The 17073-nt window shown below is 47.0% G+C and overlaps 1 protein-coding gene across 10 annotated transcripts in view; it reads left to right on the forward strand.

Moving 5' to 3' along the window:
- Window positions 1-8404: 8404 nt before the first annotated feature.
- The window catches only part of DNM3 (dynamin 3), a 346807-nt gene continuing 338138 nt past the window's right edge, over window positions 8405-17073 (forward strand). For all 10 annotated transcript variants that reach the window (XM_038758051.1, XM_038758053.1, XM_038758044.1 and 7 more), the window contains exon 1: window positions 8405-8569. In XM_038758051.1, the coding sequence (XP_038613979.1) occupies window positions 8409-8569 (161 nt within the window). In that variant the 5' untranslated portion in view covers window positions 8405-8408. The remainder of the gene's footprint in view (window positions 8570-17073) is intronic.

Consider the following 17073-nt stretch of genomic DNA (forward strand, 5'->3'; position numbering starts at 1 on the left):
GTAGTAGTTCTCGAGTGTAGGAATGTGTCCATGGATGCCATAGGATCTGGCATAGTGTAGACTGTTCATTCATTCATTCATTCATTCAGTCGTATTTATTGAGCGCTTACTGTGTGCAGAGCACTGTACTAAGCGCTTGGGAAGTCCAAGTTGGCAACATATAGAGATGGTCCCTACCCAACAGTCTAGAATAAAAGTCCTCCCCTCCGCCCTCCCACCCGTGTGGCTCCTGAACGATTTCCCGCCGTGGTGAGGGGGGTGGGAGATGGACAGGGGCCAACAGAGAAGCAGCGTGGCTCAGTGGAAAGAGCACGGGCTTTGGAGTCAGAGGTCAGGGGTTCGAATCCCGGCTCCGCCAAATGGCTGCTGTGTGACCTTGGGCAAGTCACTTAACTTCTCTGAGCCTCAGTTACCTCATCTGTAAAATGGGGATTGACTGTGAGCCCCACGTCGGACAATCTGATCACCTTGTAACCTCCCCAGCGCTTAGAACAGTGCTTTGCACATAGTAAGCGCTTAACAAATGCCATTATTATTAACATGACCGCAGCGGGGGGTCTTCGTTTTTATTTCTTCTTCCCGGTTGTTCCTGATTGAGGTAGCAGGGCCTAGTGGAAAAATGCCCGGCCCTGAGAGACAGAGGACCTGCTGTGTGAACTTGGTCAAGTCATTTAACTTCTCTGTGGCTCAGCTTCCTCATTTGTCAAATAGGGATTAAATCCTACTCCCTCTTACTTAGATCGCGAACCCCATGTGGGACAAGGACTGTGTCCAATGTGATTATCTTGTATCTTTCCCAGCTTTCAGCATAGTGCTTGGCACATGATGATCAATCAATCAGTCACATTTATTGAGCACTTGCTATGTGCAGAGGACTGCACTAAGCACTGGGGAGAATACAATACAGCAGAATTAGCAGACAAGTTCCCTGTCCATAATGAACTTGCAGTCTAGAGGGGGAGACAGACATTAATATGAATCACTATTATGATTATTATTTTTATTTTTGTGAATAACCAGAATTCTGGGGTTTTTGGGTGCCCCAGCTACTTGCGGACTATGTTGCCAATTTGTACTTCCCAAGCGCTTAATACAGTGCTCTGCACATAGTAAGCGCTCAATAAATACGATTGATGGTGATGATGATGTAGAAGGCTAGCTGCTTGATCAGACAACCATATGGAGGTATTGGCCTGAGGGGGAAGAGGATGCCGCTGTTGACACAGAATCTGGTTCTGGAAATGGAGGCTGGGGCTCCGGGGAGGGTACTGGATCAATCAATCAATCGTATTGAGCGCTTACTGTGTGCAGAGCACTGTACTAAGCGCTTGGGAAGTACAAGTTGGCAACATATAGAGACAGTCCCTACCCAACAGTGGGCTCACAGTCTAAAAGGGGGAGAGTCTAAAAGGGGGAGGTCCCTTAATTCTGTAGACGGGTCCAACCTTTCTGTGCCCGCAGCCTCGTCACTCCTTCTGCCCCCTCCTTCAGAGGAGAGTAAGATAAGTGTGGGGTGCTCCCTCCACCCTGTATATATGTATATATGTTTGTACATATATTTTTTACTCTATTTATTTAATTTATTTGTACATATCTATTCTATTTATTTTATTTTGTTAGTATGTTTGGTTTTGTTCTCTGTCTCCCCCTTTTAGACTGTGAGCCCACTGTTGGGTAGGGACTGTCTCTATATGTTGCCAATTTGTACTTCCCAAGCGCTTAGTACAGTGCTCTGCACATAGTAAGCGCTCAATAAATACGATTGATGATGATGATGACCTACTTTGACTATGTCTGCAGCTGTTCCAGCTCTATGGCTCCACTCAAATACCTCCAATTATTATTAACGGAGAATGAGGGAGGGAGGGGGAAGGAATGGGCAGAAGAATCTTAAAGAAGAAGAATTCCGAGGAGGGGGATTTTGTATCCCATTCTCCGCACTGCTCAGTACAGTACAGAAGCAGCTTGGCGTGGTGCCTGGAGCACAGGCCTGAGAGTTACGGGTCACGGGTTCCAATCCCCGCTCTTCCACATGTCTGCTTTGTGGCCTTGGGTGAGTCACTTCACTTCTCTGGGCCTCAGTTCCCTCATCTGTAAAATGGGGATTAAGACTGTGAGCCCCACCTGGGACAGGGATTGGGTCCAACCTGACGACCTGTATCCACCGCAGTGCTTAGAACAGTGCTTGGCACATAGCACTTACTAAAATACCATAATTCATTCATTCACCCGTAAAATGGGGAGTAAGAGTGTGAGCCCTCCGGGGGACAGGGACTGTGTCCAGCCTGACGACCCTGTATCCACCCCAGCGCTTAGAACAGTGCTTGGAAACATAGTAAGTGCTTACTAAGTACCATCATTCATTCATTCATTCATCTGTAAAATGGGGAGTAAGAGTGTAAGCCCTCTGTGGGACAGGGACTGTGTCCAACCTGATTACGTCGAATCCACCCCAGAGCTTGGAACAGTGCTTGAAAACATAGAAAGCGCTTAACAAGTACCATAATTAATTAATTAATCTGTAAAATGGGGATTAACAGCGTAAACCCTATCTGGGACAGGGATTGTGTCCAACCTGACTACCTTGAAATAAGAATGATAATGACGATGGTTTTTGTTAAGCCCTATGTGCCAAGCACTGTTCTAAGCACTGGTTATACACAAGTTAATCAGGTTGTTTTACGTGGGGCTCACAGTCTGACAGATAAGGGGACTGAGGCACAGAGAAGCTAAGTGTCTTGCCCAAAGTCACACAGCAGACAAGTGGTGGAGTCGGGATTAGAACCCACGACCTCTGACTCCCAAGCCCGGGCTCTTGCCACTGAGCCACGCTGCTTCTCTAATGATGGAATTTGTTAAGCGCTTACTCTGTGCCAAGCACTGTTCTAAGCGCTGGGGAGGATACAAGGTGATCAGGTTGTCCCACGAGGGGCTCACAGTCTCCATCCCTATTTTACAGAGGAGGGAACTGAGGCACGGAGGAGTGAAGTGACTGGCCCAAAGTCACACAGCTGACAAGTGGTGGAGTCGGGATTAGAACACATGACCTCTGACTCCAAAACCACGCTGCTTCTCTAATGATGGAATTTGTTAGAGAAGCAGCGTGGCTCAGTGGAAAGAGCACAGGCTTTGGAGTCAGAGGTCATGAGTTCAAATACCTGCTCCGCCACTTGTCAGCTGTGTGACTTTGGGCCAGTCCCTTCACTTCTCTGTGCCTCAGTTACCTCCTCTGTAAAATGGGGATTAAGACTGTGAGCCCCCCGTGGGACAACCTGATCACCTTGTAACCTCCCCGGTGCTTAGAACAGTGCTTGGCACGAAGTAATCACTTAATAAATGCCATTGTGTTATTATTAAGCGCTTACTCTGTGCCAAGCACTGTTCTAAGAGCTGGGTAGGATACAAGGTGATCAGGTTGCCCCACGCGGGGCTCACAGTCTCCATCCCCATTTTACAGAGGGGGGAACTGAGGCACGGAGGAGTGAAGTGACTGGCCCAAAGTCACACAGCAGAGGCGGGATTAGAAGCCACGACTTCTGAGTCCCACACCCGGGCTCCTTCCACGGAGCCACGCTGCTCCACCCCGGCGCTTAGAGCAGTGCTCGGCACATAGTAAGTGTTTAACAAGCCGCCTGATTTCATCCCACATCTGCCAAGCTAGCTCTCTACCTCCCTTCAAGGCCCTAGTGAGAGCCTCACCTCCTCCAGGAGGCCTTCCCACACTGAGCCCCCTCCTTCCGCTCCCCCTCGTCCCCCTTTCCACTCCCCCGTCTTACCTCCTTCCCTTCCCCACAGCACCTGTATATATGTTTGTACATATTTATTACTCTATTTATTTTACTTGTACATATCTATTCTATTTATTTTATTTTGTTAATATGTTTGGTTTTGTTCTCTGTCCCCCCTCTTCTAGACTGTGAGCCCACTGTTGGGTAGGGACTGTCTCTAGATGTTGCCAACTTGTACTTTCCAAGCACTTAGGGAAGCAGCGTGGCTCAGTGGAAAGAGCCCGGGCTTTGGAGTCAGAGGTCATGGGTTCGAGTCCCGGCTCCGCCACATGTCTGCTGTGTGACCTTGGGCAAGTCCCTTAATTTCTCGGAGCCTCCGTTACCTCATCTGTAAAATGGGGATGACGGCTGTGAGCCCCACGTGGGACAACCCGATCACCTTGTATCCCTCCCCCAGTGCTTAGAACAGTGCTTTGCACATAGTAAGCGCTTAACAAATGCCATCATCATTATTATTAGTAGTACAGTGGTCTGCACACAGTAAGCGCTCTACTTCCCAAGCGCTTAGTACAGTGCTCTGCACACAGTAAGCGCTCAATAAATACGATTGATGATGATGGCTTAGTACAGTGCTGTGCGCACAGTAAGCGCTCAATAAATACCTTGGAATGGATATATACCTGTATATATGTATATATACCTGTATACATGTATATATACCTGTATACATGTATATATGTTTGTACATATTTATTACTCTATTTATCTATTTATTTATTTTACTTGTACATATCTGTTCTATTTATTTTATTTTGTTAGTATGTTTGGTTTTGTTCTCTGTCTCCCCCTTTTAGACTGTGAGCCCGCTGTTGGGTAGGGATTGTCTCTATATGTTGCCAACTTGGACTTCCCAAGCGCTTAGTACAGTGCTCTGCACACAGTAAGCGCTCAATAAATACGATTGATGATGATGATATAGAGACAGTCCCTAGCCAACAGTGTTATTTGTAGTGATTGAGCACTTACCACTACTACTACTAGTAATAATGATGGCATTTGTTAAGCGCTTACTACGTGCAGAACACTGTTCTAAGCGCTGGGGAGGATACAAGGTGATTAAGTTGTCCCACAGTGAATCCCCATTTTACAGACGAGGTCATTGAGGCTTAGAGAAGTGAATCAATCAATCAATCAATCAATCAATCAATCATATTTATTGAGCACTTACTGTGTGCAGAGCACTTAGTCCACTGCTCTGCACACAGTAAGCGCTCAATAAATACGATTGATTGATTGATTAACAAATGCCATCATCATTATTATTATTAGTCCAGTGGTCTGCACCCAGTAAGCGCTCAATAAATACGATGGAATGAACGAATGAATGTGAGCCCGCCGTTGGGTAGGGACCGTCTCCAGATGTTGCCAACTTGGACTTCCCAAGCGCTTAGTCCAGTGCTCCGCACACAGTAAGCGCTCAATAAATACGATTGATTGATTAACAAATGCCATCGTCATTATTATTATTAGTCCAGTGGTCTGCACCCAGTAAGCGCTCAATAAATACGATGGAATGAACGAATGAATGTGAGCCTGCTGTTGGGTAGGGACCGTCTCCAGACGTTGCCGACTTGGACTTCCGAAGCGTTTAGTCCAGTGCTGTGCACACAGTCAGCGCTCAATAAATACCTTGGAATGGATATATACCTGTATATATGTATATATGTTTGTACATATTTATTACTCTATTTATTTATTTTACTTGTACATATCTATTCTATTTTATTTTGTTAGTATGTTTGGTTTTGTTGTCTGTCTCCCCCTTCTAGACCGTGAGCCCACTGTTGGGTAGGGCCCGTCTCTAGATGGTGCCAACTTGGACTTCCCAAGCGCTTAGTCCGGTGCTCCGCACACAGTAAGCGTTCAATAAATACGATTGACTGATTGATTAGTCCAGTGCTGTGCACCCAATAAGCGCTCAATAAATACGATGGAATGAACGAATGAATGTGAGCCCGCTGTTGGGTAGGGACCGTCTCTAGATGTGGCCAACTTGGACTTCCGAAGCGCTTAGTCCAGTGCTCCGCACACAGTAAGCGTTCAATAAATACGATTGATTGATTGATTAGTCCAGTGCTGTGCACCCAGTAAGCGCTCAATAAATACGATGGAATGAACGAATGAATGTGAGCCCGCCGTTGGGTAGGGACCGTCTCCAGACGGTGCCAACTTGGACTTCCCAAGCGCTTAGTCCAGTGCTCCGCACACAGTAAGCGTTCAATAAATACGATTGATTGATTGATTAGTCCAGTGCTGTGCACCCAGTAAGCGCTCAATAAATACGATGGAATGAACGAATGAATGTGAGCCTGCTGTTGGGTAGGGACCATCTCTAGACGGTGCCAACTTGGACTTCCGAAGCGCTTAGTCCAGTGCTCCGCACACAGTAAGCGCTCAATAAATACGATTGATTGATTGATTAACAAATGCCATCATCATTATTATTATTAGTCCAGTGGTCTGCACCCAGTAAGCGCTCAATAAATACGATGGAATGAATGAATGAATGTGAGCCCGCTGTTGGGTAGGGACCGTCTCCAGATGTTGCCAACTTGTACTTCCGAAGCGCTTAGTACAGCGCTCTGCACACAGTCAGTGCTCAATAAATACCTTGGAATGGATATATACCTGTATATATGTATATATACCTGTATATATGTATATATGTTTGTACATATTTATTACTCTATTTTACTTGTACCTATCTATTCTATTTATTTTATTTTGTTAGTATGTTTGGTTTTGTTCTCTGTCTCCCCCTTTTAGACCGTGAGCCCACTGTTGGGTAGGGCCCGTCTCTAGATGGTGCCAACTTGGACTTCCCAAGCGCTTAGTCCAGTGCTCTGCACACAGTAAGTGCTCAATAAATGCGATTGATTGATTAACAAATGCCATCATCATTATTATTATTAGTCCAGTGGTCTGCACCCAGTAAGCGCTCAGTAAATACGATGGAATGAACGAATGAATGTGAGCCCGCTGTTGGGTAGGGACCGTCTCTAGATGGTGCCGACTTGGACTTCCCAAGCGCTTAGTACAGTGCTGTGCACACAGTCAGCGCTCAATAAATACCTTGGAATGGATATATACCTGTATATATGTATATATACCTGTATATATGTATATATAATGTTTGTACATATTTATTACTTTATTTTACTTGTACATATCTATTCTATTTATTTTATTTTGTTAGTGTGTCTGGTTTTGTTGTCTGTCTCCCCCTTTTAGACTGTGAGCCCACTGTTGGGTAGGGCCCGTCTCTAGATGGTGCCAACTTGGACTTCCCAAGCGCTTAGTCCAGTGCTCTGCACACAGTAAGTGCTCAATAAATGCGATTGATTGATTAACAAATGCCATCATCATTATTATTATTAGTCCAGTGGTCTGCACCCAGTAAGCGCTCAGTAAATACGATGGAATGAACGAATGAATGTGAGCCCGCTGTTGGGTAGGGACCGTCTCTAGATGGTGCCGACTTGGACTTCCCAAGCGCTTAGTCCAGTGCTCCGCACACAGTCAGCGCTCAATAAATACCTTGGAGTGGATATATACCTGTATATACGTGTATATACCTGTATATATGTATATATGTTTGTACATATTTATTACTCTATTTTACTTGTACCTATCTATTCTATTTATTTTATTTTGTTAGTATGTTTGGTTTTGTTCTCTGTCTCCCCCTTTTAGACTGTGAGCCCACTGTTGGGTAGGGCCCGTCTCCAGATGGTGCCAACTTGGACTTCCCAAGCGCTTAGTCCAGTGCTCCGCACACAGTCAGCGCTCAATAAATACCTTGGAGTGGATATATACCTGTATATACGTATATATACCTGTATATATGTATATGCGTTTGTACATATTTATCACTCTATTTATTTTACTCGTACCTATCTATTCTATTTATTTTATTTTGTTAGTATGTTTGGTTTTCTTCTCTGTCTCCCCCTTTTAGACTGTGAGCCCGCTGTTGGGTAGGGCCCGTCTCCAGATGGTGCCAACTTGGACTTCCCAAGCGCTTAGTCCAGTGCTCCGCACACAGTCAGCGCTCAATAAATACCTTGGAGTGGATATATACCTGTATATATGTATATATACCTGTATATATGTCTATGCGTTTGTACATATTTATCACTCTATTTATTTTACTTGTACCTATCTATTCTATTTATTTTATTTTGTTAGTATGTTTGGTTTTGTGGTCCGTCTCCCCCTTGTAGGCTGTGAGCCCCCCGTTGGGTAGGGACCGTCTCTAGATGTTGCCAACTCGGACTTCCCAAGCGCTTAGTGCAGTGCTCCGCACACGGTCAGCGCTCAATAAATACCTGGGAGTGGATGAATGAATGACTGCTCCGCGGGCGGTGGGCGGGGCTTGGAGCGCGGCCACGCCCCCTCCCCCCGTGGTGGGCCCCCCCCCCCCCCCCCGCCGGGCCCGGGCGGTGGTTGTGCGCAGGCGCGCGGCGGGTCCGTTAGCTGTCAGGAGGCGCCGGGGGAGGTGGCCCCGGGCCCTCGAGGGGGCGGCCGCGCTCGGCTCGGCTCGGCTCGGCTCGGCTCGGCTCGGCTCGGCTCCTCCGCGCTGCTCCTCGGCTCTGCTCGGCTCCTCCGCTCGGCTCGGCCATGGGGAACCGGGAGATGGAGGAGCTGATCCCGCTGGTGAACCGGCTCCAGGACGCCTTCTCGGCGCTGGGCCAGAGCTGCCTGCTGGACCTGCCGCAGATCGCCGTGGTGGGCGGGCAGAGCGCCGGCAAGAGCTCCGTCCTCGAGAACTTCGTCGGCAGGTGCGGGGGGGGGGGGAAGGTCACGTGTCCCCACTGGAGGCGCGAGGCCCGGGGGGGGGAAAGGTCACGTGTCCCCACTGGAGGCGCGAGGCCCGGGGGGGGGGGGAGATAAGGGAGGGGTGCACCCCGGGGGGGGGGGAGGTCACGTGTCCCCACTGGAGGCGCGAGGCCCGGCCGGGGGGGGGGGGGGGTTGGAGGAATCAATCAATCAATCAATCGTATTTATTGAGCGCTTACTGTGCGCGGAGCACTGGACTGAGCGCTTGGGAAGTACAATCCATCAATCATCCATCAATCGTATTTATTGAGCGCTTACTGGGGGCGGAGCACTGGACTGAGCGCTTGGGAAGTGCAATCAATCAATCATCCATCAATCGTATTTATTGAGCGCTTACTGGGGGAAGAGCACTGGGCTAAGCGCTTGGGAAGTACAATCAATCAATCGTATTTATTGAGCGCTTACTGTGCGCGGAGCACTGGACTGAGCGCTTGGGAAGTACAATCCATCAATCATCCATCAATCGTATTTATTGAGCGCTTACTGGGGGCAGAGCACTGGACTAAGCGCTTGGGAAGTACAATCAATCAATCGTATTTATTGAGCGCTTACTGTGCGCAGAGCACTGGACTGAGCGCTTGGGAAGTACAATCAATCAATCATCAATCAATCTATTGAGCGCTTACTGGGGGCAGAGCACTGGACTAAGCGCTTGGGAAGTACAATCAATCAATCGTATTTATTGAGCGCTTACTGGGGGCAGAGCACTGGACTAAGCGCTTGGGAAGTACAATCAATCAATCGTATTTATTGAGCGCTTACTGTGCGCGGAGCACTGGACTGAGCGCTTGGGAAGTACAATCAATCAATCATCAATCAATCGTATTTATTGAGCGCTTACTGTGGGCGGAGCACTGGACTAAGCGCTTGGGAAGTACAATCAATCATCCATCAATCGTATTTATTGAGCGCTTACTGGGGGCAGAGCACTGGACTGAGCGCTTGGGAAGTACAATCAATCAATCGTATTTATTGAGCGCTTACTGTGCGCGGAGCACTGGACTGAGCGCTTGGGAAGTACAATCCATCAATCATCAATCAATCGTATTGATTGAGCGCTTACTGGGGGCAGAGCACTGGACTAAGCGCTTGGGAAGTACAATCAATCAATCGTATTTATTGAGCGCTTACTGGGGGCAGAGCACTGGACTAAGCGCTTGGGAAGTACAATCAATCAATCGTATTTATTGAGCGCTTACTGTGCGCGGAGCACTGGACTGAGCGCTTGGGAAGTACAATCCATCAATCATCCATCAATCGTATTTATTGAGCGCTTACTGGGGGCAGAGCACTGGGCTAAGCGCTTGGGAAGTACAATCAATCAATCGTATTTATTGAGCGCTTACTGGGGGCAGAACACTGGACTAAGCGCTTGGGAAGTACAATCAATCAATCGTATTTATTGAGCGCTTACTGTGGGCAGAGCACTGGACTAAGCGCTTGGGAAGTACAATCAATCATCAATCAATCGTATTTATTGAGCACTTACTGTGGGCAGAGCACTGGATTGAGCACTTGGGAAGTGCAATCAATCATCAATCAATCGTATTTATTGAGCGCTTACTGTGGGCAGAGCACTGGGCTAAGCGCTTGGGAGGTACAGGTTGGCAACACATAGAGACGGTCCCTACCCAATAGTGGGCTCACAGTCTAGAAGGGGGAGACGGAGAACAAAACCAAACGTACTAACAAAACAAAATAAATAGAATAGATAGGTACGAGTAAAATAAATAGAGTAATCAATCTGTACAAACATCTATACAGGTGCTGTGGGGAAGGGAAGGAGGTAAGATGGGGGGGATGGAGAGGGAGATGAGGGGGAGAGGAAGGAAGGGGCTCAGTGTGGGAAGGCCTCCTGGAGGAGGTGAGCTCTCAGTAGGGCCTTGAGGGGAGGGAGAGAGCTAGCTTGGCGGATGGGCAGAGGGATTGGGGGCATTCCAGGCCCGGGGGAGGACGGGGGCCGGGGGGCGATGGCGGGAGAGATAAGGGAGGGGGGCACGAGGCCTGACCGGGGGCGGGGGGAGATGAGGGAGGGGGGCACCCCTGCTGGGGGGGGGGGAGGTCACGTGTCCCGACGGGAGGCGCGAGGCCCGGGGGGGGGATGAGGAAGAGGGCACGAGGCCCCCGGGGAGGGGGGGGGAGAGATGAGGGAGGGGTGCACGAGGCCCCTGGGGGGGGGGGGGCAAGGTCACGTGTCCCCACGGGAGGCGCGAGGCCCGGGTGGGGGGGGGGGAGGAAGAGGGCACGAGGCCCCCGGGGAGGGGGGAGAAGGTCACGTGTCCTGGGGGGGCACGAGGCCCCGGGGGGGGAGATGAGGAAGAGGGCACGAGGCCCCCGGGGAGGGGGGAGAAGGTCACGTGCCCTGGGGGGGCACGAGGCCCCGGGGGGGGGAGATGAGGAAGAGGGCACGAGGGGTCCCCCCACCCCGTCCCCATCCCCCTCCCCAAGAGCCGATCGCCAGCTACCTGGCTACCCAGTCTCTTTCCCGCCCGCTTCCCCGCAGCGCCTACCACAGCGCTTGGCACGTAGTAAGCGCTTAACAGAAGCCGTGATTATCATTGTACCCCAGGAGGAGGTTATCCTCAGCTCGGGATCTGGGTTATGGGGCTGCCCCCCACCCTGAGCCGATCGCCAGCCCCGTTGGCTCCCCCCGGACATGCCCCTGGCTACCCAGCCTCTTTCCCAGCACCTACGACAGCGCTTGGCACCTAGTAAGCGCTTAACAGGAGCCATGATTATTGTTGTATCCCAGGAGGAGGTTATTCAGCAGCAGGTAGGGGGCTTTTTTCCCTTTTCCCATGTGGCCTCTCCGGCCGCTGAGCGTTTGAGACATCGGCTGGACGGCCGCCTCTTCCCTCCGACCCCCCCTCTCCCTTTCCCTCTCGGTGGGCAGAGAATGAAATCATCTGGCAGGGGGAGGCCTAGCGAGAGACGCGCCCGACCATCCTGCCCGGAGGACTTGGCGCATAAAAGGTGGTGTGTTCGCCCGGCCATCTGTTCCCAGGCGTGGGCCTGGATCCGAGAAGCCAGGAGGGGAGCCCGGCCTTGTTTGTGTGCGTGGACTTGTGTCGCTTCGGAGGGGAGGGGAGGAGGCCTGTGCCAAGCATCAATCAATCAATCAATCAATCGTATTTAGTGAGCGCTTACTGTGTGCAGAGCACTGTACTAAACACTTGAGAAGTGCAAGTTGAAGCCTGAACGGTCGAAGCCTGAAAAATGGCTAGCGTGCGTCTTCTTCCGCCTCCTCCATCTTCACTGCTTGAGTCAGGTGCCCCATGGCGGAACCCAAAGATGGCACGCCGCCCGGTGCACTTGGAACTGGACAACCGGGTACGACTTCGGAGGGGGAGGGAGAGCTCGAGGATCATCCCCCAAATAGGAACTTGGACGACCAAAAAGTGGAATTCAAGAGAAGGGCCGCTTACCTCCGTAGTCTGGTCTGCACAATAACGTGCGGAGCAGCGCCTTATGAGGATGGAGTAGTGTCCATCTGTCATCAGGTAGGAGGGCACACTTAATAATAATAATGATGATGGCATTTGTTAAGCGCTTAGTATGTTCCAAGCACTGTTCTAAGCTCTGGGGCGGTTACAATGTGATCAAGTTGTCCCACGTGGGGCTCACAGTCTTAATCCCCATTTTTACAGATGAGGGAACTGAGGCTCAGAGAAGTTAAGTGGTTTGCCCAAGGTCACACAGCAGACTTGTGGCGGAGCCGGAATTCAAACCCACAACCTCTGACTCCAAAGCCCGTGCTCTTTCCACTGAGCCACGCTGCTTGTGCGTGGACTTGTGTCGCTTTGGAGGGGCGGGGAGGGAAGGGGGCCTGTGCCAAGCATCAGAACGGTTGAAGCCTGAAAAATGGCTAGCGTCTTCTTCCGCCTTCTCCATCTTCACTGCTTGAGCCAGGGATTTGGAACTGGACAGCAGGCTATGACTTCGGAGGGGGAGGGGGAGCTCGAGGATCATCCCCCAAATAGGAACTTGGACGACCAAAAAGTGGAATTCAAGAGAAGGGCCGTTTACCTCCGTAGTCTGGTCTGCACAATAACATGCGGAGCAGCACCTTATGAAGATGGAATAGTGTCCATCTGTCATCGGGTAGGAGGGCATACTTAATAATGATAATAATAATAATGATGATAATGGCATTTGTTAAGCGCTTATTATGTGCCATTTTACCTCCTTCCCTTCCCCACAGCACCTGTATATATGTATATATGGTTGTACATATTTATTACTCTATTTATTTATTTTACTTGTACATATCTATCCTATTTATTTTATTTTGTTAGTATGTTTGGTTTTGTTCTCTGTCTCCCCCCTTTTAGACTGTGAGCCCACTGTTGGGTAGGGACTGTCTCTATATGTTGCCAATTTGTACTTCCCAAGCGCTTAGTACAGTGCTCTGCACATAGTAAGCGCTCAATAAATACAATTGATGATGATGATGATGTGCAAAGCACTGTTCTAATCTCTGGGGGGGATACAGTGTTATCAAGTTGTCCCACGCGGGGCTCACAGTCTTAATCCCCATTTTTACAGATGAGGGAACTGAGGTTCAGAGAAGTTAAGTGACTTGCCCAAGGTCACACAGTAGACTTGTGGCGGAGCCGGGATTCGAACCCACGACCTCTGACTCCAAAACCCGTGCTCTTTCCACTGAGCCACGCTGCTTCTCTGTGAGCCCACCAGCGGGCTTTACTTCTAGAGGAACAGGGATCTAGTGGTTTCATCAAGGGAATTTTTGGATTCCTTTCACTTTTTAGCCACATTTATGATCCACGTGTTTGGTTCATTCCTTGTCTTTACAGTTCATTCCTCTGCAAAATGGGCAGGAGTAGGGGATGATGTGTGTGTGTGTGTGTGTGTGTGTCAGAGCTATGCCAATCTGTTTGGTTAGCACTAATGTTTTAGGTGGTTTTAGTATCTTCAGAAAGGAGATCTCAGTCCAAGGTGTTGCTGTCATAGTTAATGGGTATTTCCTGAGAAGGTAGAGAGATAGCAGGTGAAACCAAAGATGAAAAATTCCAAGTGATCTGCTACAAATTCACCGTGTGACCTTAGTCAAGTCATGTAATCCGGCTGTCTGTTTCCTCCCTTGTTTTGAGGAATACAAAAACGAATGATGATAAAGGATTCTTTAGCTCGAGAAAGTAAACATCTCCAAATGCAACTAATTATTTTAACACCTTTCAAAAATGTAATTTCTCCATTCTGTAACTAATGGAATGAACCAAGCCCATTAATATGTGTCATATTCTTGAATTTGCCTCTTTGAAAACTTGTTGCAAAAAGGGCACTAATTTCCCTTGGTGGCATTTTGAAGATTTTAGTGTTCCAGCCCATAATGTACTTTAACAGTAATTTGAGTAGCTGCTTTAAAATGAACAATTAAGGATTAGTGTTTATATTTTGAAAATAAAAGCACTATATCTGGTGGGGAGGGGGGCCGCTTTGGGATAGCCCCAGTGCATGAGTATTTTTAGAGGGGAGAACCTACTTTGACCATATAAATGCCAGTTGCAAGCATTTTCAATTGACCTCTCCAGAAAGCCTGCTGTTCCTTTCAGTAACATGGTTTTATCGTTCTTCCTCTCTCTGTGTTTCTAGTCTTGATTTTTTTGCTTTTTCTAAACAGTATTTATTCTTAATCACGAGACAAAAATAATCTACTGCTGTTCTTGACTTTGCTCTTTGATAACCATTTATTTATCCTTGGTCAGAAGAGAAATAAAATTTCAATATTTTGTTGTATAAAATATAGCAACCACAATCTTTTGGTGTGCATCTGTAATTCATTCCTAATTAGTGATTTTTTTTGCTAATTAAACAATACTAGAATGTCCAAAGCCAAGGAAAAAAGCAATTACCAAAAAATTCCTTCATTTAACACGTCAGAAACAACATTTATCTGCAGAAATGATACCTACCTAGTAGAAATCAAGTGTTAGGAAGAAACCTAATTAAAATTAGTGTGGTCATTTGTCTTTATTAAAGGTTTCTGTTGGAGGCTGAACCATCAGAGTCAATTTTTTTTAATAATCACCCAAAGCAGAAGGGGCTAAGGGGTAGCTCTGTTTTGACCGCCGATTTAGACCAGAAGAATAAGTGTATTAATTTTAAAGTACAGCATTTCAGCTTTTGTTTGACCTTGGTTTTATTTCAGTGAGTGAAAGTAGAAATAAGCTCCTCTTTCCCAAACATGTCATTTCCCTCTTTTGTGTCCGTCTGTCTATTCATTTGAGTCATTGAACAGTTAAGAGCGACCTTAGCGTAGTCATCAAAGGAAGGGGAATTGCTGTTGATCGTAAATTGCTTAATAGAGTTTTCAGAGGGGCTAGATCCATTCCATTGAAAACAACGATTTAATTTCCCTCCTTAATGGTTGATGGAGGTCAACGGACCCTTATTCATTGAAACAGTTAAATCTCTTTTCTCAAATTGCTTTGCTTGGAATTAATTTTTGCCACCCTCTGGATAAACTTGCATGTCGATTTGTTTACCTCTTTCAGTTGTAACTTTAAAGACAAGTGGTCCAGAGTGATGGGGTTTGCGATTCTTGTGAAGGGGATATTTGTGATTTTTTTTTTTAATTGCTGAAACAATGACTCCTGCTTATCGTTAACAGCATTCATTGTGTGCCTTCTGTGCAGTGGGTGTTTGGGAATACATAATAATAATAATGGCATTTGTTAAGCACTTACTATGTTCAAATCACTGTTCTAAGTGCTGGGGAGGCTACAAGGTGATCAGGTTGTCCCTCAGGGGGCTCACAGTTTTAATCCCCATTTTCCAGTTGAGGTAACTGAGGCACAGGGAAGTTAAGTGACTTGCCCAAAGTCACACAGCTGACAATTGGCGGAGCCGAGGTAGTATTCGTACAGCGTAAGTAGACCGGGTAGTTTAAAAAGGTGAGCTCTAGAGCTTCAATGGATGAACAGTGAATCCTAAGTCCGAGTTCTGTACCTGTTTCTGATAATTGGAGAAATCACTTGGCTTGTCCAGTCTCCCATTTCTCTTCATTAAATTGTAAACTCCTTGGAGGCAAGGAGGATGATTTATGCCTCCCCCTCTTGATTGTAAGCTCCTGGTGGGCAGGGAATGTGCCTGCCGACTCTGTTGAAATATACTCTCCCAAATGCTCAGTACAGTGTTCTTTGCCAGTAAGCACTCAGTAAATATCATTGATTTCTAAATATTTCCTAAGCGCCTAGTGCAGTGATCTGCCCCGGTAAATGCTGTTGATGAAATAAAATGGTAATGCTAACACTATTTGGCATTTACTAACTCATAACAGTTTTGGGAAAATGAATACTTATAAATCATCTTTGTTCTCTTGAATAAGTAGCTCTATATAAATACAGAGTAGAATTTCAGTATTAATATTAATATGAAGCCATTTTAGGTTAAAAAAATGCTTTTTCCCTACTGGCTTAGGACTTATTAGAAAGGAAATATAAGTGAAACTTGACATATGACGCTCAAAGAAGTTGCACTTGCCTGTTTGTAGATTGTTTATGGAAGTGTTAAGTCAAAGCTAATGTGCAAATGATTTTAATGATATACTTGTTAGAAGCATTAGCTTCCTCATGCTAATTGTTTAGGTGGATTGTGCCACATAACTTGATTCTAGTCTTTTAATTTTGGATAATTCAGCAATTGTGAAATTGCTCTTGTGAACAGGAAAATGTTATTTTAAAAAAATGGCTTTCTAGGGAAGAGAATATTAGTAGGTCAGTGAGATTTATTTAAAGCGTTAGTTCAAGCCTTGACTTTAGTTTTGAATCTTTCCAGCATGGGTCAGTTGATTAGTGCAAGACCTATTTCCTGAGGAGGAGGAGGATCTTCAGCATTAGTCTTTTGATGCTAATGTCGATAGATCAATCATTCGATTTCATATTTATTGGGGCTTTTTCTGGGTGCTGAGCACTGTACTAAGTGCTTGGGAAACCGCAGTAGAGTGAGTGAACAAACCTAGTCCCTGCTGTCAATGGTATTCCAATCTAGTGGGACCAGAAGAATAAATTTTTTAAAGACTTTGGAGACGGGTGTTTTTTCCCTACTGATTTGTGCCCTTAGTCAACTGCAAAGTCAAATATTCTAATAATGGGCCATGAAATGCTTGGCTTTACCCTCTAACTGGCACCTGGGGAGTACTCAGTTCTGCCATACTGTGTGTTTTTATTAAACATTTTGGTCAGTACGGTGTTAGGAAATTAGAGAAGTGTTCACCCAACGAAACGAGCCTGTTCGGAAACAGCTCACTGCCGTGTTGGGAGAAACGGTTTGTGCACATCTATGCATCATTGTACCTTGTTAATACTTCAATGCAAGTTTTCCTTAACCTGTGGTTTGCAAGAATGCGCCCCCACCCCCATGCATTCTTATGGGATTACTAAATGTATTGATCTTAGATCTTCAAGCTTAATATTTTTAGAACTAT

The sequence above is a fragment of the Tachyglossus aculeatus genome, chromosome 16 (genome assembly GCF_015852505.1).
Source record: "Tachyglossus aculeatus isolate mTacAcu1 chromosome 16, mTacAcu1.pri, whole genome shotgun sequence".
Taxonomy (NCBI): domain Eukaryota; kingdom Metazoa; phylum Chordata; class Mammalia; order Monotremata; family Tachyglossidae; genus Tachyglossus; species Tachyglossus aculeatus.